The 23,375-nt window shown below is 36.7% G+C and overlaps 2 protein-coding genes across 3 annotated transcripts in view; both read left to right on the top strand.

Annotated features, from left to right (window-relative positions):
* Positions 1–57: 57 nt before the first annotated feature.
* Positions 58–1,739, top strand: LOC132256861 (uncharacterized). The gene is made up of 2 exons (XM_059753434.1): positions 58–1,275; positions 1,429–1,739. Exons 1-2 carry the CDS (start codon positions 166–168, stop codon positions 1,546–1,548), a joined length of 1,230 nt encoding a protein of 409 aa, XP_059609417.1. The 5' UTR covers positions 58–165; the 3' UTR covers positions 1,549–1,739.
* Positions 1,740–2,224: 485 nt separating this feature from the next.
* LOC132256920 (max dimerization protein 1-like) overlaps positions 2,225–23,375 on the top strand; it is a 114,051-nt gene continuing 92,900 nt past the window's right edge. The window contains exons 1-3 of one of the 2 annotated variants that reach the window (XM_059753527.1): positions 2,225–2,956; positions 4,693–4,792; positions 14,353–14,382. In XM_059753527.1, coding sequence (XP_059609510.1) covers positions 2,833–2,956; positions 4,693–4,792; positions 14,353–14,382 — 254 coding nt within the window. In that variant the 5' untranslated portion in view covers positions 2,225–2,832. The remainder of the gene's footprint in view (positions 2,957–4,692; positions 4,793–14,352; positions 14,383–23,375) is intronic. The other variant, XM_059753528.1, reaches the window with a different exon arrangement.

Genomic DNA, 23,375 nt, shown 5'->3' with positions numbered 1-23,375 from the left:
TACGTAGAAAATTCATTGCGTATAAATTTAGCTCTGCTCGTATCGCCATCTGCACGACGACACTTCAGAAACGTCACTAAACAAAACAAACCGCATTGATTTTCTCACTTATGTGTTAAATTTTGTTTTAACCAAGGAATATTCGCTGTTTTACAGCGAAAGTGCATGAGGATGGCTCTCCTGGATGATTTTGTTGGGAATCTGCTGGAGACTGTGACTGGACAGAAGGAGAAAGGCTGGAATCTGGTGGTGATGAGGAAGCCCACTGAGAAGCTTCTGTGTGGAGACTTTTCCTTTCCCACAGACTTTCGGATATGGCGAAAGTGTCTTCAGATCCGGGATGACTTCTCAGGAGACATCTTCGCATATCGCAGAGTGTCGCCAGAGGAAATTGTGCAGAAGAGCGCGGATGCAGGTTGGAGTCTTCCGGTTGAAAAGGTAGAAGTGCTGAAAAATCGCTGTGTTATCTTTCTAAACAGGAGTGAGACCTTCAAGAGGGTCATCAAGCACACTCTGGAGTCAGATCTGGAATTCCCAGTGAAGGAAGGAAAGAAAACTATATTCTTAGAGGAGATTCAGGAAGCTTCGGACACTCTAACGGACTATCGAGGGATTTTGCTAAGAGATGTCTTCTCCAATCTTTTGAAGAGGTCCCGGAAATTCACACAAGTGCTTGATAGAACAAATGCAGACATTTCCTACGTTATCACCAGCAAGAGTTCAGCAGAAGTAATTCCTGGAATGAAGAGAATTCTGCCCGGAGTAGTTTTAGACGCCAAAACAGGCAAAAAGTCCTCCTCAGTCGCCTGGACGCAGTGCCTGGAAGAGAAGGTGAGGGAGTGTGAACTGGTGGCCAGACACAGATATGGCTTCCGAGGACCAGGAGATTCACAGTTTGAGAACCTTGGCAGAGCGACTCTGTGTCTTGAGATGCTGGAGGCAAAGCCCACGAGTCCAGTAGCTTTTGGTGGGTCTTCCAGTCGCGGCGGAGCGTTCATTCTTTATAATTCTGCGCGAATGGAGACTCTTCTGGAGACTTTCAAAGCTAGAAACTTCCCGGAAGCACCAAAGCTGGAAGATGTCGACTTTGGCATGCTGTCTGAATCTGAAGAATGGGTGATTTTACTAAATTTCATCATTGGCGAGGAGTGGATGATCGAGAAAAGCCTTTGTGAGTTGGAATTAGGACGGATCAGTCCTCATCTCGTCTGTTCCTTCCTCCAGAGTCTGGTCACAGTCTTCAGTGCCTATTATCGTCGCGTTCAAATTCTCACAGTAAGCATAAGAAAATTCTCTTTACGTCTGTTTATCAATTTTCTTCTATTGTTTTCTACGTGTCTTAAGTTCTCTTCCTTATCTTATCGAAAATACTTAGTCTTGCATGTTTGTTCATAGTTAAAGAAGTAAAACTAAGATTTGGCATTGCAGGACAATCGCCAGCATCTGCTGACCACCATCCACGCACGGATTGTTCTTTTGCGAGCTCTCCGGAAGGTCTTCAATCGCACCTTGGCTGTTTTAAATATTTCCCCCGTAGCAAAAATGTGACTGTATGCCTTTTTGTAACTTGTTCTGTTACAAAATGCCAATAAACGTATGAAACTCAGAGAAAAACTTTGAAAAACCGCATTTTTTAACATTTCAGTGATGCAATTACAAATTTTACATATAGTGTAATTGAATAAAAATCAACAAATGATATGATACAATAAACATTTCAGGATACCAATTGCTATAAAAAAGGAGCCACGTCAAACGAATACATATAAATTTATTTCTGCTTTGTATTGTGCGTATTGCGTATAGGAAAATTAAGATAAATAGCTCAAAATGTGTTTATTCATGTTGTGCTGCAAATTTCTCTGTTCAGCTAGCAACAGTGGAAATAAATTAATAGATATAATAGCCATTAAATAGGATATGAAATGTAAGGTGCGTAAAAAATAATTTAGGATCCATTTACAGGTATTTATAGTGAAATAAAGTTGATGTAAATTACATTTACTTTTCGGATATTGAACATGTAAAATCGGTTCAGCTGGGATGTTTTCGTTTCGTCCTCTTCTTGCATCGACATTCTGCGCCGTTGGTGTGAGTGAGATGAAGAGTGTGTTGCGTAGGAAAACCGCCAAGTGGCGCTGCTGCGTTCGCGAGAGGGGAAGACTTGTTGGCAACTTCATGTAGCTCGTGACAGCGGAGCGCCATCGCAGTGTTTTTGCAGAGTGGGTCTTTTAGTTTTGAGTTTGCCTTTGTGACAAGAAGTTGGAAGAGAAAACCGATATAGAAAGAGTCCCTCGCTCAATCATCGAACAAATAAGCCAAATATCACACTCCGATCGTACGCCAGATTTGCTTGATTGCAAGAAATCGCGAGACCGAGTTTTGCCGCACGATTTTGTCCACCGAAGAGCGTTTTGCGTTGAATATCGAGTGTGTTTTGTTCGCCGAGTGACGCGTCGTCCATTGAGAAGTCTTGAAGAGTATTTTTCTACCCAAGTCGCGACGTGCAGCTGAATTTTCTTCTGGCCAGGAGCCCCACAAGGAGAGTCGCCTTCAGACAACGCCGAGTCGCGCCCCCTTAAAACAGAGAGATAAAGTGTGTTGTGTCGCGCGCGTTCAAACATCCGTGAGAGTCGTGAAAGTTAAAGAGTCCCCAAAATATCTGCCTTTTTCTCACCTCCGTGGCCACTGAGACACCCTGTTAAACACCCCCCGAATCAGCACCCGATCCGCTCTAAAATCAAGTGATTTCTCGAGGGTTTTGTGAGTTCGCCACATCACAGAAAGAAGCAAGAGAAAAAAGTGAAGTTTATCCACGAAATCCACGCGAAAATGAGCATCGATGCATTACTAAAGGCTGCTGAGTACTTGGATAGACGCGAGAGAGGTAAAAAACGTCCGGAAAGCGCGTCTTTGTTCGCGCGACGACCCTCCGGCCGGTCTGGAAGGGGTCCGGGTGAGTGTGTCACAGAAAGCGAGCCGAAAATGCCAACTTACATGCGAACAAGATGTGAATTTGCCAAGTGTTTCTCTTCCGATAAGAAAGCATCTGATAAGAGTTCAAAAGTGATAGTTTTCCGATCTTCTAACAAGAAAACTATTGAAGATTTTGTGTGGAAATTGAATTAGAGAAATAAACTTTATGAAAACAACATAAAGCTAAACACTCTTTTTTGGATGATTTGCTGGCAAAAAGCGATTTTCAAATATATATCTTTAAAAAAAATTCAAGATATCTTGTATTTTTTACCGAGTGCACAATCATAACAATGAACATGTCAGCATAAATCGCATAAATACATGCAAAAGTGGTTTTATGAACACAAATGTGTACTAAATCTCGTGACTAAATACAACAAGCTTGTCTGTAGGTTTAAGTTCTACGCTTAAACTACTCAAAGAAACTTGCGAATGAAAATTAAACTGATCGGGAGACAAACAATTGGTCAAAATTGCATGTTTTCTGCTCACAATGAGTTCTTTCACTTTTGGTGCTATTTGTAATTATTGAATTGGATTCGGTGAAACCGATTTTCGTAGATTTCATGAAAAAAAATTCACCAAAACTTTGGCTAAAACTCAATTTTCACTGTACCAAAGTACCAAAAGTTGTCAAAAATATGGAAATTGAGGCATAAACCGAGCACGACTGCTTTTACTCCAAATCTCGTGTTCTTTCACTAACTTCCTCACAGAATATGCAATGAGATTGAATAAGAAAAAAATCTATGTTTCAACTGAAATTCCTTCCGTGGAAAAATGTTTAGGATAGAAACAAAAAAAAGACCAATTAAGATAGTTTACTAGATCACTTGGAAAGTTCTAACTCAATTCGGTTTGTTGCACCCTTCTTTACCGTCACAATGATTTCATTAATAATATTTTAAACGGAGAACATACATATGTCATTTGTACACTTACAAAGGCTGACTTTTTAGATCGATAAATTGTTTCTCTGTTGGTTACATTTTGCTCATTCTCTGGTCTTTTTTTTATGATCAATATAAGAAATCAATTTACAAACCACGTGCAGTTCGATCTAAAAATACATTAAGTGCTGACCAAAGAGATCATTTGATGGCAATTAAGTTGCTATCAAACAGCCAAACTAATAAAAAGATCAAACACTCAATAGATCTATAAAATTTCACTTATTTTGCTATTTTGCATTGATTACATAACCGAACCGCGAATGCCTGTCTGTGTCACATTTCACATGCAGAAAAAAAGAAAGAAAAAAAGATAAACACGTGAATTCGCGCAAAAAATCGTCCCTTTAAAAGGTTAAGAAGAAATACAATCCAATGTTGTTGAAACAGAGTTGAATCAACCACAAGAGACGAGCTCAAATTCACGTCGCTTCAGATGATTTGCTTATGGAGTTTTGTTTCTTTCTTTTTTATGTAATAATTTTCACTATCTTATCAGTTGTGAATGAGGGGAAAAATAGAGAGAAGAGACACAAACATTGAATAACAGACTGCGAGATTGTGGTGGAGAGAAAAACAGCACAAGAGAGTCAATGCGTGGGTTTTAAAATAATCATAATCACTTAAAGAGTCTCTGAGGGTTTGTGTTCGTCTCTCTTCTCTCGTTCCTTCCCTTCCACGTATGTTTAACGATCAATTGTCTAATTTGTTCTTCGTTCTCTCTCTCTCCCTCACTCTCTCTGTCTCTCGCCACGGTTCACAGAGCAAGAGCATGGCTATGCATCGAGCCTTCCGATGCCAGACAAAACCAATAGAAATTCCAGCAACAGGAAGGCCAAGTCGAAGAAGTCATCAGGGAACCGGTAAGCATTTTTTTCCTCCTTTTACCTCAGACTCTCTTTTGTTCTGCCGTGGAGAGAATGGCATAAATTAGGGAATTTTACAGTCACTTACGTGTCTTTTTTTTCTGCTGTTTGCTGTTGTTATACATGTGGGTGAGCAGAGAGAAAAAAAAAGAATTTCACATGACACTCCTTATATTGAACATGTTCACGGTAGAACCGCCGCCATTCACGGGGCCTCTCTCTCTCTCTGTCTGTCACTATCTGGGGAAATTTATCTGGGGGACTTTGGGGGGGAATTGTGTTTGCAGAGAAATTGAAAAGAAAGCACTTTGTGCGGTGCTCTTCAAGGTTTGATAAGAGAATGACTTCTATTATGTAATTTTTGGCTTGATTGACTAAATGGGAGGGAAATGGCAGGAAAAAGTGTGGGCCTCAACTTTTCAAGTAATACATATTTTGTATAAGTGTGATTTACTGGAATTCTGTTAGACAGCGTCCACAGGAATCCATAAATTAACACTGCATGACGTGAAATGACGTGATGATGGTGATTTGTTTAAAACAGTCCTTCTGTTCCGTAAACAAATGTCGTATAACGCACTTAAACTACTTTTCACGAGGTGAATTTTAGGTTATGCCTCAAATATTGCAGAATAAACAATTCTCGTTTATGTAATGTATGGAAATTTTCGAGATACGATATTGATAGTTAAAACTGTTTAAGCAAAACGTACATGTTAATCTTAAATACTTTCATAATCTCTGAACTAACACTTTATAGTAATATTCCGTGTGAATAATGAAACACTGAGTCTCTAGAATTCTGTGTCAATTCTTCAGATTGATGATTTTTTAGACGATCTTCTGCAATTCAAGATCTATTTTATTGGAGATTCCTTCTCCTTTAGTATATTTATCAAAGGGAGGTTGATTCTTTTAAAAACTTTGTTTGAAAGAGACGATAATACCTGGACACATCGTAACTATATAGAATACATGTATAGATATAGTTCAAAAAATTATTTCCCTACTCTTCATTTGGTAAACACAGGCGCAGTATTGTCTTCACTTGAGTAACTTTGGCAGATAAGAATATGCAAATACGAGATTACTGACACTGAAAATCCATGTCTGACCTCTTTTCATGCAACTAACTTTAAAATGTGCGTTGATACAATAAAATAATGGTGAAAAATACTGTGTCTCACTGTAGGTAATTAACAGTTAATTAGGAAACGAAGTCATTTATGTATCGTGTTTATGTCTATTATAGTTAAATGTCACACAGATTAGTATATGATCTCGAAAAGATGAACATTGACGGTGATTTTACCCAGAACATACTGACATTTTTCCCACTATATGTTCACAAATACATATTTGTATGAGAAGAGTAGCAAGACAGAGGCGAAGGCAGTAAATACAATCATACAGCATTATTATAATAAATATTGTTATTTGCCACGGAGTAATGAACGCCAAACACTTGTACTCTGGGTGTACAGAGATTTATATTACACTGTATGCAGTGGAAGGGAGATAAATTAAATGTTGGAAACGTGATTAAAATTTGTGGAATTTTCACTGCAAGGAGTTTCATATAGCAATGCAGATAAAATTCTAGTGAAAAAAAATTGTTTTGCAGACACATTCATGCTAACATAGCATCATGCTTCAATTGCCATTCAATATTATGATAACATATATGAGTCGACAGCAAGTCTAGTCGATTCATTATCAATTTCTTTGCAAAAATTGAAGTGAACATTATCATTTGCTATTTTCATTTCATTCTTACACACACTTTTTTTTTCATTTGCTCTACCAAACAAACACGCACAACCACCATGATAACAATAGTCACGCCATTTTTCATCAAATACAGCTTTTACAAGAGTGAGAGAGTGAAAAAACGCAACCAATACACATATAAAAAAAGTGTTTGCCGTTTAATTTTTTCCCCACAAGTTAAATTGCAAAATAAGTGGTGTTACGTATAATATTGTTGTTATTTTTTGGCTGTGCAGAGTGAGAGGAATTCCATTCGAGCTGTTTGTCAATTTGAGCAAATGGCACCGCAGAAATAGAGATGTGTGCTCATCAGAGTTATTTTCAATAAATTGCAGAGAAAAATGGTGTGTATGGAAAATCAATGATGGAAACTGTGTAAATAGTTTTGCAGGCGTGCGCGTCGTGGCAGACAAAATTTGTATGACAAACGCTTATCAGAAATGCCCAACAACAACCTTCACAAGGTCTTTTCCCTCCTCGCGCCACATCGGTCAACATTGAGAATGTGTGTCGTGAATTTCCTCCAGCCCGCGATGCACATTTATTGCTCTTTTTATTTATTTTTTTTTTACCACTTCCCAACATTTCACAATTACACACTGTTTTATCTCACCTTATAAATTGGAAATAGTCTGTTTTTGGGTACATTTTTCACTTTCTTGCCCTCCCCCCACCCTTTCCAACAGCTCATAAATTACCACAATTTATCACTTAATTTTCTTCTTCTTCTACACCACCAAACTGGCCCCATGTTCAACACCCAAATTGCTTCCTTGCGCGTGTTTTGCATTTACAGGTAAACACTTTGTGTGGCTGAAAATAAAGCACAGCCAGTGAGAAAGACACTAAACACTCTGCCGTACACAATATCGCCGCGCACTCCCCAGCAAATAAATATTGAACAATTCTTATCAGTAACCATATTGGAAGTTATTTCCAAAGAGTCAACAAAAGCGTTTGCCACAGACAAAACCAGGTGCAAATTGATGGCTAGAGATGACTTATAATTGCTTCGAGAGATGCAATCAATCGTCCATTCACCGGCAATATTGCATGGAAATGGCGAGATTGTGACAAAGACTTTTCCGATGACATACAATCAAAAACGATTTATTTGATTTTCACATTTCAAAATCATAAAGAAATGTTAAATGAAGAGTTGTATAAAAACCATTCATACTATTGAGAATCAAGACACGATGATTTGTTTGCACAGAAAAGGAATTTTATGTCAATTATTTTAAAAGGATAGAAACAGAACTGAAATCAGAAATTTGATATGTAAGAACAATCTGACTTTAGAAGTAGAAGTGAGTTTTCAAATTAACACTGAAAGCAACATGTTATTTGTCAAAAGGCTGACTAATAATAAGGCTTTTACTTTCACACATTCCTTACAATGAACAACAAAGAAGAACTTTCGCTGAAAAGATGATTTTCTGGGAAGGGTGCCGTCAGTCAGACTGCAATCAGGCCCAACACATGAACAACTGTGAAGGAGTTTTATTGGTGTTCATCCTTTCCATTCTTTTTTCCTTATAACCTTTGATCTCTGTTTGAAATTTTTGGAGTTTATGAAAAACATGAATAGGCAATTGTATAATTGTTCTAACCTCTATTTTGCCCTCCATTGCACTCTCACGTGAGAGTAAATGTATTTTTCAATCTCTAAGAGATAAGAACCTCAACATTGGGGTTTCAATCCATGAAACGGCACAGAGCAGAAGTGACTCAATACGCTTCAATACAGTACATGTATGTGGTATTGTGTAAAAATAGATGGAGATATGGTATTTATGTGGAATAAATGAATTTAATCGTGGTGCTCAATATCCAGTGAATTGTGTGTTGATGGAAAAATGGAAAAAGCAAAGAAGTGAGAGAAGGAGAGAGAAGAATGTGTGTGACAAGGGAAATATACAGTGAAGTGTAGAAGCGATGGAGAACATGAAATTCACCGTCTCTTTTGAAGATACACTTCTTGTTGATGTGTTGCTTCCACTGATGATTTTCTACAGTTTATCTCTTGGGTTTCGCAGAGTAACTTTGTTTGTGTGTGTGTGAATAGAATCGACTTTGGCCTTTTCTTTCTAGTGATTTTCATTCAACTCATAGTTCGCAATCTCTTGCTCGGCACTGTTGTTATTCATTTCGAGTCTTCTTATAGACGAGAAATAGAGAAGACGCACACGCACACACAACACGCAAACACACAGTGAAGTGCTTTGGAGAAAAAGTTCACATTGTCACATATGATTAGTAATAACAAAATAGTGAAACGAGTATTTCTTGCCAAGTATGTAAAAGTCAAGTTACTCTATATACACTTTTGTACAGTTTTCGCGTAAGAAATGGCGAGTGCGAGCTTTGATGAGAGTTAAATTGCCTGTTTTGCTGTGACAACATCACGTCTCATGGGGAAGAGATGAAGGTGATGCTTTGTCATTAGGCTGATAAATTTCTCGACAAAACCCATATATCTTGTCGTATCTGATAGTTTCTTATGTTACTTTTTTTTTGTATTCCGCAATGGAAAAATTGGCAATCACTGAATTGCATTGGAAATTCAATATATGTATATGAAAGAACGATTGAAGGGGACACAAAGTGATTAGATGCCGAATGAGAAGAGTGAAGCTGAAGTGAAGGCAGAAATATGCACATTTCCAAAGTATTGCGATCTCTGTGGAGAAAATTGATCCGCATATGCAATTTGGTTTTTTGCCGTGTGCGCACGGAAAAATCCCCAATCATAAATATAAATCACACATAGTCCCATCCATTGCATTTAAGCATGTGAATGGCAAATGTTTGTGCGAGTGTGTAGTTGAAAAAAAATAAATATAGCATAAAAATTGACATATGTGAGTTAAAACATTTGCGAAATCCTATATGGACAGAGAAATTGAAATTGCAAATTGATTCACCACTCAATTCAAAATACCCATCTCGAGAAATATGTGGAAAATGTGTGGCGTGAGACTGAAATTGAACACAGAAAAACGACGTGGAGGACTTTGAGGGAGAGAAAATTTCCATTGAAAGTGGAAAATATAACATGGCACACGAAACACTGGAGGAAATTTCCTTTCACTGACTGTAGAGGGTTCATGGCACTGAGAGAGGGAGAGAAAGAGAGAGAGTGAGAGAGGTTGACACTTTGGCTGGCGGGTGCCGAGAAAGGAAATTGTCCCATATCCAACCACTTAATCCACGCCAAAGCTCCGCGCACAACTTATGAAAATTAAAAGAGGTGAAAGTTCTAATATTTTCACTTAGACAATTCCAGACTTAACAGGAAGATTTTTTTTCTTGCTCTGACAGTCTTATGCACTCGTCACCCCTTGGCTAATCCTCCAACATAACACGGGAAACATAGAATCGTGCTGGAGACAAAAAAGAAATCTCAAGACATAATTGAATTAAGAGCGAGACTAAGAGAAAGAGCTTCAAGCAACTTCCTTAAATGAATCACACTGTGTGTGAATTTTCAGTGAACTAGACAGGTGGAGGGTAAAAAGGCAAAGAATACAAAAATATATATATCGCTGGGGAACGAATCTGATAAATATAAATAAAACCGCAGCATTTCTTCGAGTTTCTCACCGTAATTGGCCAAGTAGTCGCATGTATTCTTCTCTGCCATACCAATATTTCTCATCGCCACTCTTCTTCTTCCACCAAACCAACCACTGAGTATATCAATTATTTCTCTTATATTATTTGCAATTTATTCGCGAACAGCACGAGAGATTGTCGAGAGATGTGGCGAAGTAAAAAACAACCCGTAAACCTTGAATCTGTGTCTCATTCTTCGCGGGTTCTGCAGCTCTCCTGTTGTGTCCGCTGGAGGAGCGATATATACCAATTGCAGTAAAATTCACATATTCAAGAAGTGCACATCGTCCAAGCATTGAAGTTCTATGTTTCTGTCCAATGTCTGTCCTGTTATGGAAGAAATTGTCTGCCAGAAAACCTCTTAAATGTCTTTAAAAAATATGAAAAACTTCGATATTTCACTCAATAACGAGATATAATGAGTAAGATCTGTATACAATATTGTTTGACATTCTCATTATGTGTACAGATTTCAGTATTAAAGTTTTGATTTGAGTACAAAATCTTACTTTTTAATTTCATTACGCACAGACTTAAGAATATAAAATTTAAATAGTGCGATATAATAAGGTAGAAACGCATTTAGAAGCCACAAGAAAACCTGAAAATTCTATTTTCATGCCAAGAGAAGAAATAATCTAGTTTTATTTTAGATTTTCTGCACTCTTCTTTATTATAGAACGATGATGTGAAGTTTATTCTCTTGATAAACTCCTGCATTTTATTTTTCTTCTTTCTGTGATGAGAAAAAAAACAATGACTTTTCCATAACGAGATAATTTGGTAGCAAATGAGAGAGACGAATACCGAAAAAAAAGCACCAACTCAATTCTACTAGAATTCACAGTTTCTGGTAGAATGATTGACCTCCTTCACGCTATATGTATGATTTCCACAATATTTGCTTTATTGTTAAAATTGTCATGTCAAATGGGCCACTTTTCGCGCTCGCGCGCGTGACTCACTGGATGGCAACATTCTGACTTTTCAACAACACTGCATATTCACCATGTGCCCGCCCCTCCCCCACCTTTGGTCGATTTAGTGGGATGTTGGAAAATCAACTGTTCGAAAAACGGTCATATTGAAATTTCTCTGGTTGCCCAATCGTTGGATATAGCACTAAAGCCACAAGACAAAGAAATTGGAGATAGAGAGAGCATTGGCCTGTCCGTATTAGCAAAAAACACAAACACCATCGTAAACACCGATGCAGTTCTGTGGTCGTTTGGATTAACATTTCTGGGTCACGAGAAGGTACAATAGTGACATTAATTGATGTCTATTAATTATAGTGAATGGTTCATTTAATTCGGTTTCATGTTGTATCGTTAGCATTAGTATCTTTTTATACATACATACGTCTTCTGCACCCAGAGAGAGATTTCTTCGATAAAAGGCACAAGAGAGCGCACACAAAATTATTGTCATTATTTGCAAATTTATCCATCAAAACAATCTCTAAGCCCAGAGGATGGGGAGGTCATACAAGAGGAAGTCCCAGGAAATCTGACCAGGAGAATCAGTGCGCTAGTTAAAGTCGTGCCATTTGAAATAAACAAACACTTATGCTATTTTCTCACTCGCTCATTTTCTCTAGCCATTGCACGATGTGTGCCTCTTTTTTCAACTTGTCCTCTTCCACTGCCTCCTCACTTGCTCCACACTTTTTCACTTATACATATAATAATATATGAGAATATTGTACAACAGTGTGGATTCAGAGTGTTGTAAAGCTTGGGAGGTGAATAACCTCCCCATATAGCTCTCTTAACCAACAACAACAGAAGCAGCACATCGTCGCCGACGTCCAATGTAACATACTCTCGCAAACATACATTTGCTCGCTTTTTATTATATGTGCAAAACTCCACAGAAAATATACACATAAACATACGAAAGGCAAAAGAGAGATGCTGTTTTTTGTACACAGAAAAAGTGCACATAAATGTAAATGATGTTTATCAATTAGTAATCAAACTTTTTGGGTCAACTTCTTTCATCTGTCGCATTTATTAGAACAAAAAACTTATTCCAAGACACATATGTAAAATTATCCATGGAAAATGTCAAAGGACGAAGGATTGAAAAGATTCCTAATGATCAAAATCGTCTTCAAGTAGGAGTTTTTATATGTATGTATTAATGTATCTATATATGAATAACTATAAGTTCAGATCCATTGTCTAGGTTAGATTTAAATTCTTCTTTCCTCTGCCAGTTTTGATATCAGACTAGAGTCGTTCAGAAGAACCTTACATAGGAAGAACCATAAAAACCATATGAACGGCAGGAATGAAACAGGCGTTCGTTTCTCTCTCTCTCTCTCTCTCTCTCTCTCTCTCTCTCTCTCTCTCTCTTTCTCACTCTCTCTATGATATAAGAGAAAATGTCTTGAAATAAACTTAGTATCTTGGTTTGCTTCAACCATACTTAGATTATGGAACCTTGCTCTTTTTGCTTTCTTCTCATAACGATGCGTTTTGCATGTCACTTTTTTCACACTTATACTGTTTTTTCCCTGATTTTCATATGAATTCGACTCACCTATCCGTTATCTCAATGTGTCTGATTGTCCAATTCTTTTTTTTTTTTTTGTTTGATCATTTAATTAACTTGCTTTGCTCTTTTCTTAGCTATGTGGAGATGCCTTGTCTAAAATGGTTTTGCTTTTAATTTCTTCTTATTTCTCATATTTAACTCTTAAGCTACCATAAATATCTTTGTTTTGATGTAGTGAAATTAGGATGCTTAATTTTTTATTACAAACTGCAGTTTGTCTAAAATATTTTAGTACTCAGATTGACAACAATATTTTGTAGTTAAAATGAAATGATACAATGTTTTCGTCTATATTTTTTCCTATCTTGTTTACCATCATTGTTCCTCGATTTTAATTAAATGCAAGAAATCGTCCGTGAATGTTTACAAAATAGATAGATTTCCAATCATTTGACTTCTTCACTCTTTCCAATATTTCCAACCCACCAAAGACATTCCAAGAACTTCACCCAATTTTTCCCCTTGTTTTTCTTCGTTGGCTATATCGGCCAAGAAGATGGGAACAATTGATGGATTTGTATTCGAATGTGTTGTATGAAAAGCCCCTGTGAATTACAATCAATTTTATTCACTTATGTGTGTTTGTGTGTTGAATTACAATGGATAAAAACAGCAATGTTTATGTGAAGAAGAGATCGCGCACTGAGTGAAAGAGGAAAGAAGGAAGAAACTATTTTTCTTTGTCTCACCAGAAAACAATTCAATAGGGAGATGGATAAATTGTAGGGTAATTTTATTGTATATTGAATATTTTTAGTTTATACTTTCTTGTGCTTCTCGTTCGATGTTCTTCTGCACTATTGGAGGAAGAAAAAAGGGCGTTGGGTTTAGCACTTTTAGGGCATTTTTGTGTGTTTCTCTTTTTGGCAATTTCTCTCGGCTTTCGGGGTTCTTTGGGGAATTGTGACGATTGCGAGTGTTGTTTTCCACAAGCATTCCATGCATATGCATTATAGGTAGAGTGACGAGGGTGCGGACAAAAGTTTTAATTGCAATAGAGAGAGAGACTCTGTCAGAGAACCCCTTTAAAATGCATTATTAGTTGTATGTTTGTCAACTAGTTGGAAGTCTCTGCAAAACAGGGTGCTAAATGGGTTGATTTTGCACGTAAAGAATCATGCTTCTCTCCATGGCACTAAAAAGCTTCAATTGGTGTGGTTTTGAGTTTGAAGCATTGGACAGAATTTAAACCATTCCTAATACGAATTTGGTGTGCAAGTTGTGAGAAATTACCATTAAATTATGGCTCAAAATTCACATTGAATTTTATTTATAACATAGGAGGGAATATGTGTGAAGTCACTTTGGTTCTGTGTGTGTGTGTATAAACTTTTCTCGAAAATGTGGAACATTAATTTAATAACAGTGGCGAGGAATTCTAAAATCGGGATGAGGAGAAAATTTTGATGAAATGCGCGCTACTGTTGAAATATTTTATATGCCTTCTCTCCGCACGCATATACAGATAATGTTATAATTTAGGTGTGCTCTTAATTGACTCAGCAAATAAATATATAATGTATTTCACAAATGCTCCACTGCACATTATCTATTGATGGTAATTTATCAACAATTTTTTCACCTTGTTTATTTGTTTATAATTTCAGAACGACGCACAACGAGTTGGAGAAAAACAGGTATGTTCACATAGTATTTATCAATATACCAAATAATTAAGTTTCCTCACACTCTGCAATGGATATTGAGTTATTTTTCCTCATCATCTTCCACGAGAAGAGGGTGAGTGTTGTTTTTAACAACAACAGTATAAAAGTTGATGTCTTACTCGATAATAATCTCAGCCGAGAGGGAAAAGTTTAGAAGTGTGGGGAAAGAGTGTCAGGTTTGCTCAAAGGGTGAATGGAAAATCCCAAGTGTTTTCGTTCCCACACGCCTCAGTGTCTGTCCTTATTATGAATATTTTATAAATATTAATAATCGATAAAATTGCATATTTTACCATGCCTCAGTACATAATTTAGGGTAATTAGTTAGCGGAAAAGTGCCAAATGAATCTGCTGCATTATTTATGGGTCTCTGGTATTTTCCAGTCGCCTAGCCTCTGCGGTTGACTCTCCTTTCTATGACATTATTCATTGATTTTGTGTGAAAGGATCATAATAATGAAAAATAATGCCTTCTGACGTTCTTCATGGTGGATTTTCCTTGCGCTGTTTTCCAAGGATATACCTGCTACATTAAATTAGAAATTCTATTCAATACCATAAAAGAAGTGGCGTAGGTCAAACAGTTTATATGCTTCCTATAGTTATGTTATTACCAGAGAAATTTATTTTTTCGGATGTGTCCGAAAAAATAATATTCAGGAGTCACCAAAGTTGTCCGTCGATGATGAAATTGCTTGTTTAGCCAAAAATTTCATGTAATTACAAAAATTGCTTGGTTTCTCAGTAGCTTCGCTGTTTTAACATTAAGTTGCAGTGTTGAGTTTTCATGTGAATTAATTTTATACTCAACAAAATAGCACAGCTCATGTTGCAGTAATTCCAAACAGTGAGCTTTTGAGTGTTCACATACATTATATATTTAAGCTCTATGTTCTTAGTATCGGAATCCATTTTGGGAAAATGGGAGATTGTCAAGTGTTTGCTCGCTGTGTCGCGTAAGTGATGACAATCAATCCACGAAATTGTTTTTCGCACAATACAATTCCCTGAGTTGGGAAGGCGTACATGTAGCGATGACTCCTTAAGTCACAATAATGGTAATTTCCTCAAGAGTTTGCTCGGATGAAATTCCCATGTGAATGCTGAAGAGTGGTGAAGACTTTTGTGTATAGTGAAAATACGTGAAGTTGGAATTTTGTGTCTGCCACATTCTGTAACAATTAATTTTGAAATTGACGTCACCTCAATTCAACCTTTTCTGGAGTGGTGTGCTATGTATGCCCTGGATATATTGAATTGGGTTATATGATGTATCTGCTGTCTCTGTTTCTCAGTCGTGGGCGCTCCTAATGGAGTGTAGCGTGGAGAAGGGAAGAAATTTGAGAAGATATCAAGTTGTTGAGTAATATAATTTTCTTCATTTGCTTGCCTTTTCCCTTCTCCTCGGGTACTTTTCCATTTTCCACTATACCCAAGAGCTTGGGTTTGGGTGATTTTGCAAAGTTGAGGCTCAAAATCACCCCCATCGTGTTACCGTCATTAGCATTGATGACGACAAAGGGAAATGATTTCGTTGTGTGCTAAAATGTCTCAATTATGTGTATGTGTATATAGACACATTTTAACAAATAATTGATCAATGCTCGAGCCGAGTGTGTGCAGTGAAATGGGACAAAAATAGCCTTCACTGGAAACTCTTTGACTTGCATGAGCCAACATTGTGTTATGTAATTAATTGAAATATTGTTTAATTCCTATGGAACAAATTGTTGCAATACGCACAAAATTGGGTAATCATTAGTTTGCACCGGGAGAATATATTGTTTCCAGTTCCGGCGGATGAATTTGGGAAGCGGGAGACTTTTTTTTTGCTGATTGGACCTGTGTTTGATGTGCACAAATTCCCTCCCAGGACAATTATTGAGCCAATTAAGGGGGATGAAAAATATATGATTTTGTACAGTGAAAATAGAATTCTGTCTGGAAAGTGTGGTGCATTTCACTCTTTGTTATAATTATAAATTGTGTATCCCTCATTTCATCGCGGTCTAATATTTTCACATAGCTTGGAGTGCGTGCGTTTGGCATTCTCTTTTTCAAACCAATTTTCAGACTTCATTTTTCTTCTCGTCCTTTTCATTCTTAATTTGTTAATTTTCTAATTATGATAATGGGGTTGAAAATGAACACGAAGAGCGCGACTGCGAAGCGCAAGAATTAAAAGTTTTTATTACCGTCACAATGAATGTTTCATTATGGAGATGAAATATTTTCTTCCTTTTGTGTGTGACACTCATAATGCCTCTTCGTTGTGGGTGGTTTTGAAATTCATTTCATTTTGATTCGTGTGAGAAAAAGTCCGCGGGTGTGACGCGAGGGAGAGTTGAGCTAAATGCGAAAAGGGGGATGATATTTCGCCTCTGCTTCGCACCCCACATAGCCATGGTGGATGGATATATAAATTCATTTGTGAGCACAATGGATATTGCTATCACATAATCTCTGTCTTTAATTTTGAGAAACAGAAAGGGATATTTTTTCAGCTATGTGTCGAAAAAATAAGAATATTTGCTTTTATTTACGGAATTTTTATGGAAAGGTCTACAAATAGAACAAATTTCCATTCCTTCTTTCTATATCGCTTGCATTTCTTTACATTTATGTCAATATCTGTTATTCTAAAAGAGAGTTTTTTGACGCAATTTTCTGACACATTCTACAATTTCTTGAATTATCTTTAATAGGATTAATCCACTGTTAAGAATCGCCATTGCTTACTATTGTTTGATGTATTCTTGCGATTGAATTTTCTCCCAGCTCATCATCTTATCAGCATCATCTTAATTTAGTTCAATTATTTAATAAGGCAAACTTTATTACCACTTTTTGCGGATTGTGTGCCTGTGAGTGGTAGATTTTGGAGTTCTCCTAGACGTGGAGGAGTGGACAGAAGTTACTGCTGAAGTGTGGGGAGAAAATGTTATGGTGGAAATAAGCAATAAAGTAGGATATTTTGATCCACGCATACACATATGAATTAAATCCAATTTAAATGCACATCAACTTTGTGACCAAAAGTTTATTAAGCCTTTATATGTATGTTTAATACCTTCTCTTTCTCTCTCTTTCCATACGTTCAATGAGCATTTGCTCCAGGTACAAAGCAAAACACGGCAACTATGGCACAATTCTGTACTCCTCTATTGTCTCCTGTTGCGGTCGTGAATAGGGGTGGCTTGTTATTACTGGACGGATTAATATTAATGCAGGCATTGTGAACTATGCCCATTTTCATCTAATTGAAAGGGGGTTTTAGACTTCACCATATGTCCAAGTTTTGAGTGCGAGAGAGAAAAGTCATGTGCAATACTTTGCTAAGCAATATGCTTGCGATGTTTGTACTTAGAAATGTGCGTTTTTATATCCAACAGTTCTTAAAGGCTGCTGCGTGCGTGCGAATAGTGGATGTGTGAGGCCCCTTGAAGGAATGTTCGTATGGGAGAAAATAAAAAAAATTCATTCAATCGTGAAAATTGCTCGAAAATCACGTATGCGGCTTTTCTTTTCGTTTGCCAACTTCGCATGGTATTTGTGGTACTGTATCTCCACCGGTTGTACATTTATTGCAATATTTTCTCGTACAATTTTTCATTCACTTGCAAATCTGTGTATACATAACATTGTTACTTTCAAGGTTTTTTTTTCATTCCTGACAGAGTGGTTTTTTTTCGTATATCAACCAACAATTCCACTCATCGATGACGCTTTACTTGAAAAACTTTCATCTATACATGATGATTTGATCGGAGAGAATATTTAATTTTTGTAGATGATGAACCGCGTTGATTTTTTATACTTCCTCAAGCTTCTTCATCCGCATCGTCATCTTGGCTATTCTTGTTGGCAAGAAGGATGAAAAAACTTCAAGGAGCGGAATTTTCAAGAGATGACAAAGATACAGGAAAGTTGAAGGAAAAACGATATGTATATATATAATCGATGAGGAGCCGAAAGCATTGAAGAAGATAAAATATGTTGGGAATCTCGTTGAGTCGTTTGGGGGCAGCCAAGGGGTGATATTCACGAAATAAGAGGCCGTAGGGCGAGGGCGATGAGAGCAGGAGAGTAGAAAAAATAATGGAAAATTTGCTATATTGTTACAATTCACAGATCATTAAACAAATTCGATTTATGTACGCTCCTGCCATTGTATATTTATGTATAAATGATTTTTCTATACACAACTTCTTCGATGATTTCTTACACACACTTTGCGTCTTCGGTCTCCCTTTGGCATTGGCATCATGCTATTATTGTCACTATATTAACTAAAAAAATATATCGCGCAAACAGCCTTTCCAACTCATCGTCGTGCTGGGAAAATGTGAATATAATAGGAGAGAAGAAATGGTGCATACTTTACATATTTGAGGAAGACTCGCAATTTTAGAATCTTGGCTTCATTAGACGAAACAATACATATATAAAGTAATTGTGACTCTTTTTGTGCGTCTCTATATGTTGCAAGACAAGAGAAAAATTGTGGCGCATTGTGCAATAGTAGAGGCGTGTAGAAACACGTGATTTTCAGTGGAAAAGTTTACATTGCGAATGAGAGAGCACGCTGAAAGAGAATAGAGAGACTAATGATACAATAAAATTAAAAACAGAAACATAATTCCGATGAATCAATTACACGGACATGAACGTCATGTAATTTTAAAGTCTAGACTTGTGTACGATTAAATTGTGCTTCAAGATGTGCTTCTCAAGAAACTGTACGCATAAAATGTTGACGTGTTGGCGAGGGTGCGAATCAGCTGAGATTTTCACTGAATACAAACTATGTATTATGCTTAAATATAACAATATACGATTTTTTTTTTGAAAATTCGTATCGTTAAATCAATATCCGTTAGTTAAATTACATTATTGGATATAGTTTGTTGTTTGAAGTCAGAACATAAGGTAAAAAATTTACCTTAATTCCACTTTTATGGGCAGAACAATAGCTTTCAGTCAATCACTCTTCTCGGTATATTTTTGTAATTAATGCCATCAGAAGCTGTCATATACATCAATCATAAATACAACTGATCAATACAACAGATAATTCCTAGCTTTATCCATCTGAATAAAACCCACGATAGCAATTGAGAGTAATAAATAATGCAATTAAGACGTTTATATCAGAACATTCGATTGTTCAATCAATCGAAGATGAACTATTTAAGGCAATTTGGAGGCACAATCAAAAGAGACACCAATAAAACATAGAAATTTTATTCATTTAATTTACTACATATTCACATTTTCCTTGACGAAATGCAGGAATGTTTATGCTTTCAATAGGACGCGATGCGACTGAATAATTGAGGGGATGAGGAAATAAACCAAAAATGAGGATTGGAAAAATAAATATGTGAGGAGGAAATCGTCGTAAATTATACCTTGCTGGCAGTCATTTACCCTCCAGAAAATTACAATACATACATATATGTACAAATATGCCGAAGAGAAGGGAAAATTGCCCAGGAATTCACTCTTTTCGGCACACATTGCGCCAATATTCATCCTTTTTCTCTCACCCCTCGTGCGACACCCAGAACTTATGGGCCTTTATGCCCTCACCCTATTCGTCGTTAGTTTTCCGAAACAAAAATTCAACTCCTGATTCACATTCCTCACCATACATTTGTATTGAATAACGCGCTCTGGCTTGCGCGTGCCTTTGTCAAAGCATCAATACAAACACACGCACGAAATTTTCCTCGGGATTCTTACTTATTATTAGCATCATTTGTAAAACACAAAATAAGATCATATTTTTCCTATGTACAATATTACATCATTTACTTTATATAAGGCAAGGCAATTTCCTCTACATGTAATGACACTTGCTTTTGGCCCGATATAATCAAATTTACACCATACAAGCATTAGACTCTGTAACATTTGCCGAAGGCAACATTTCTCCCCGGGAAGGCGCAGGAAGAGCTCGTTCTTTCCCTTTGCCAATGTTGACATTTGACCATCTTCAGCGCGATTGCATATTCAGCCCCTGTCAGAGGTTACATGAATGATATCATAATCAAAACTGACAGACTCCAGTAAAGACGCTGTAAAGCCTAAAGACGCAGACTTGATAATCTTTCTCCGTTTTTCTCTCTCTCTCACCCACAAAATGACACGGAGCGCACACGATTACTGCACAATGATGATTATTGAAGTGAAAGCTAGAGACAACAGCGCAAGATTGTAGATATAAAAATGGCAAATACAAATGAGTGGCACTGAAGAAAGACGCGCGATAAGAGGCGGTGCAAAAGAAAACTTCCTGCCTCCAGAAATTGTCAAGCGGACTTGAGTTAAGGGAAAAGTTGTCGGGCAGTAAGGCATGTAGGAAGAATGAAAAGGGGAAAACTGCAAGATTTCCTAGGGAGAGATTCATCCACTCAAGCATCCGCGCATTGCAAAAACCGTCAGAGCAAGCAATCTCAAAAATTGCACTCTCCCGGCCAGTGAAACAACATACCACGAATATTCTTGGAATTGCAAACACTCCAACACCAAAGGTGGAGAAAATGAAGATGAAAATAATGAGTTTACATTTGAAATTTATATTTTTTTGTATACATTTTCTCCACGTATATTTTTTTGCCGCTTTAAGAGTTTCTTGCCCCTCAATTGGGGTATAATTTGTTCTTCCAACTTCCCGAGAAGAATATAAAGTTGAAAGTTAGATAAACTTTTCATCTCTCAGTGAAGGTGAGCGAATGAGATATAATGTAACTAACCACACCTTGTACCGCGAGAATCGCTATCTGCAGAGCGAAATACAATGTGACATATTTGAAAGGAATGACCTTATTTCACAGATCTTTGTAAACAAAAATGAAAAATACGAAATCACACAATTAGGAGTTTTGAATTAATCCACCCTTTTACATTCCCTTTAGCTCTTCTGAGATGTTTTTTCGCTCTGCATTTTGTTCTAAATTTGCGGCACAATGTAATCAACTTGAGAATTTTCTTATCTTATTCACTAAAAACATTTATTATAATTCTTTTCCTCTTCCTATACGCAATTTCTTTATACTCCCTTTTTTATTTACAATTTTCATATCTTTTTTCATCTTGTTTTTCTTTCTGTTGGTGAAATGTGCAAGCAAAAAATCTCCTTAGAATACAGGTACACCAATTATATTTCTTAACACTTTCACTCATTGAAATTAGAAGAAGAAAATTATGTGGTTAGAGAGAAAATTCAACTGAATAGAAGTCTGGGGGGTATTATAAAGATGAAAAGGGGAAGAAAAATGCTGAGTGAGCTCAAAGACATTTTTAAAAAATGGTAAAATAGTACAATGACATCATCAAAATGTACAAGAATTCTTGCATGAGGTAATCATGAGTGGTATAACCAGAAAACTACCCTTGTTTGTTTCAAATTTGACTTACTAAAATTAAATTCAGTGATAAATTTGTCGTTCTTCTGTGGGTTAATTTAAAAATGACACAATGGTGAATGAAATGTTCGTTTCCATATCCTATTTGTAAATCGTTGAGCTTTTGGAAAAGGAAATGGAAAATTATATGTGGAATTTTGCCACATTCCAACATTCCTTCCTTTTTTGTGCTATGATAATTTCACATTTGTAGAATCATATAAAAATGATAGAACGAGAATTCTATGAATTCACTGCTATCACAAGAGCGCTTAATTGCACATTCTGATGAGTCAAAAATAAATAAAGGCTTTTACATTTGATTAATTCAGAAATATCATACATAAAATGAAAAATTTGCTTTTGAAGCACCACAATTAGTCTTTCATATCTAATGGAAATTGATGACGCGAAAATGTACAATAGCAAAACAACATAGCAATATTAATTTTCAATGTATCACATTATTGTGATGCTTTTTTCTACTATTAAAGAGAAAACCAATCAATGTATAATTCCGTGTTCCACTAATTAGCTTTCAATTGAAGAGTATGCTTGTACACATGAATCTTCCCCTCTGCACCTCTCGCTGTAATATTATTAAAATCAATTGAATAGAAATAACACTGAATACATGCAGCAATTATTGATGTGAACTATATACCCACTGCAATTGAATGGGGAGAACAAGAATATTCTCCCTTTAATTACCACATCCAAACACAGGGCGGCGCACGATGGGGAATAAGAATGGTGCATAAATGATCTTCTTGCTAATCTCTATTAAATCCACTTGAGTAACTCACTGTCTAACACACCGCGTTTTATGCACACGAAGACAGAGCCATGGGTTTATACGTGTGGAGCCACCTAACTCAGGAGGACAAATAGGTGTGGAAATGTGATTATTGTAGAATCAGTCGCTCTGACCTATCAATAATTCCACCTCAAAACCCACCCACAATTCACCATTACGGTGTATAGTCCTGTTCGTAAATAGAGGGCTGAAATGTGGCGACAACGCTGAGCATTAATAAAATTCTCCACTGAGTCTAAGAAACTAATAAAAGACCCAACAATCCACGCCTAACTTTTACTCAAATTTCGTTCAGCCTACACTGAAAAAACGCATACCTTGAGGAAGCTCTCTAACTATCTTCCCCAGATCTCTCAGGCATGCATTGAAAGAAAAAGCCACACAATCAATAAATTCAATTCCCACTCAGTGGAAACATTTTTGGAATACATTAAGAAATATTCTCTTTGGCAAAACGTGAATAGAAAAAGACTTTTTTTTGGTTGGAGGGAAAAATAATAATCAACAATAGGAGCTTCTTGATTTTCATCTCTCATCGAATAGGGGGGCTGGAGAAAACTGGGGAGCATCCAGTGAAATATGGGTGTGTGTATGTGTATGTTGAATTCAAAGAACGAATTGATGGACGGAGTTACACAGGCAGAGACCACAAAGAAGGAGAAAAATTATAAAATATACAGAAAAACGAACGCAATTTCTTATAAATTCCTCGCTTTACTGAATTGTAATTTTATTTT

Source organism: Phlebotomus argentipes, unplaced genomic scaffold (assembly GCF_947086385.1).
Source record: "Phlebotomus argentipes unplaced genomic scaffold, Phlebotomus argentipes genome assembly contig_33, whole genome shotgun sequence".
NCBI classification, from domain to species: domain Eukaryota; kingdom Metazoa; phylum Arthropoda; class Insecta; order Diptera; family Psychodidae; genus Phlebotomus; species Phlebotomus argentipes.
This window is presented reverse-complemented; position numbering and strand designations above follow the sequence as displayed.

What these genes read in the sequence shown, in the direction of transcription:
- LOC132256861 (XM_059753434.1), top strand. Translation starts at nt 166, where the DNA reads ATGAGGATGGCTCTCCTGGATGATTTTGTTGGGAATCTGCTGGAGACT. An exon ending in GTCGCGTTCAAATTCTCACA is followed by an intron (nt 1,276 to 1,428) that starts GTAAGCATAAGA and finishes TTGGCATTGCAG; the next exon opens with GACAATCGCCAGCATCTGCT.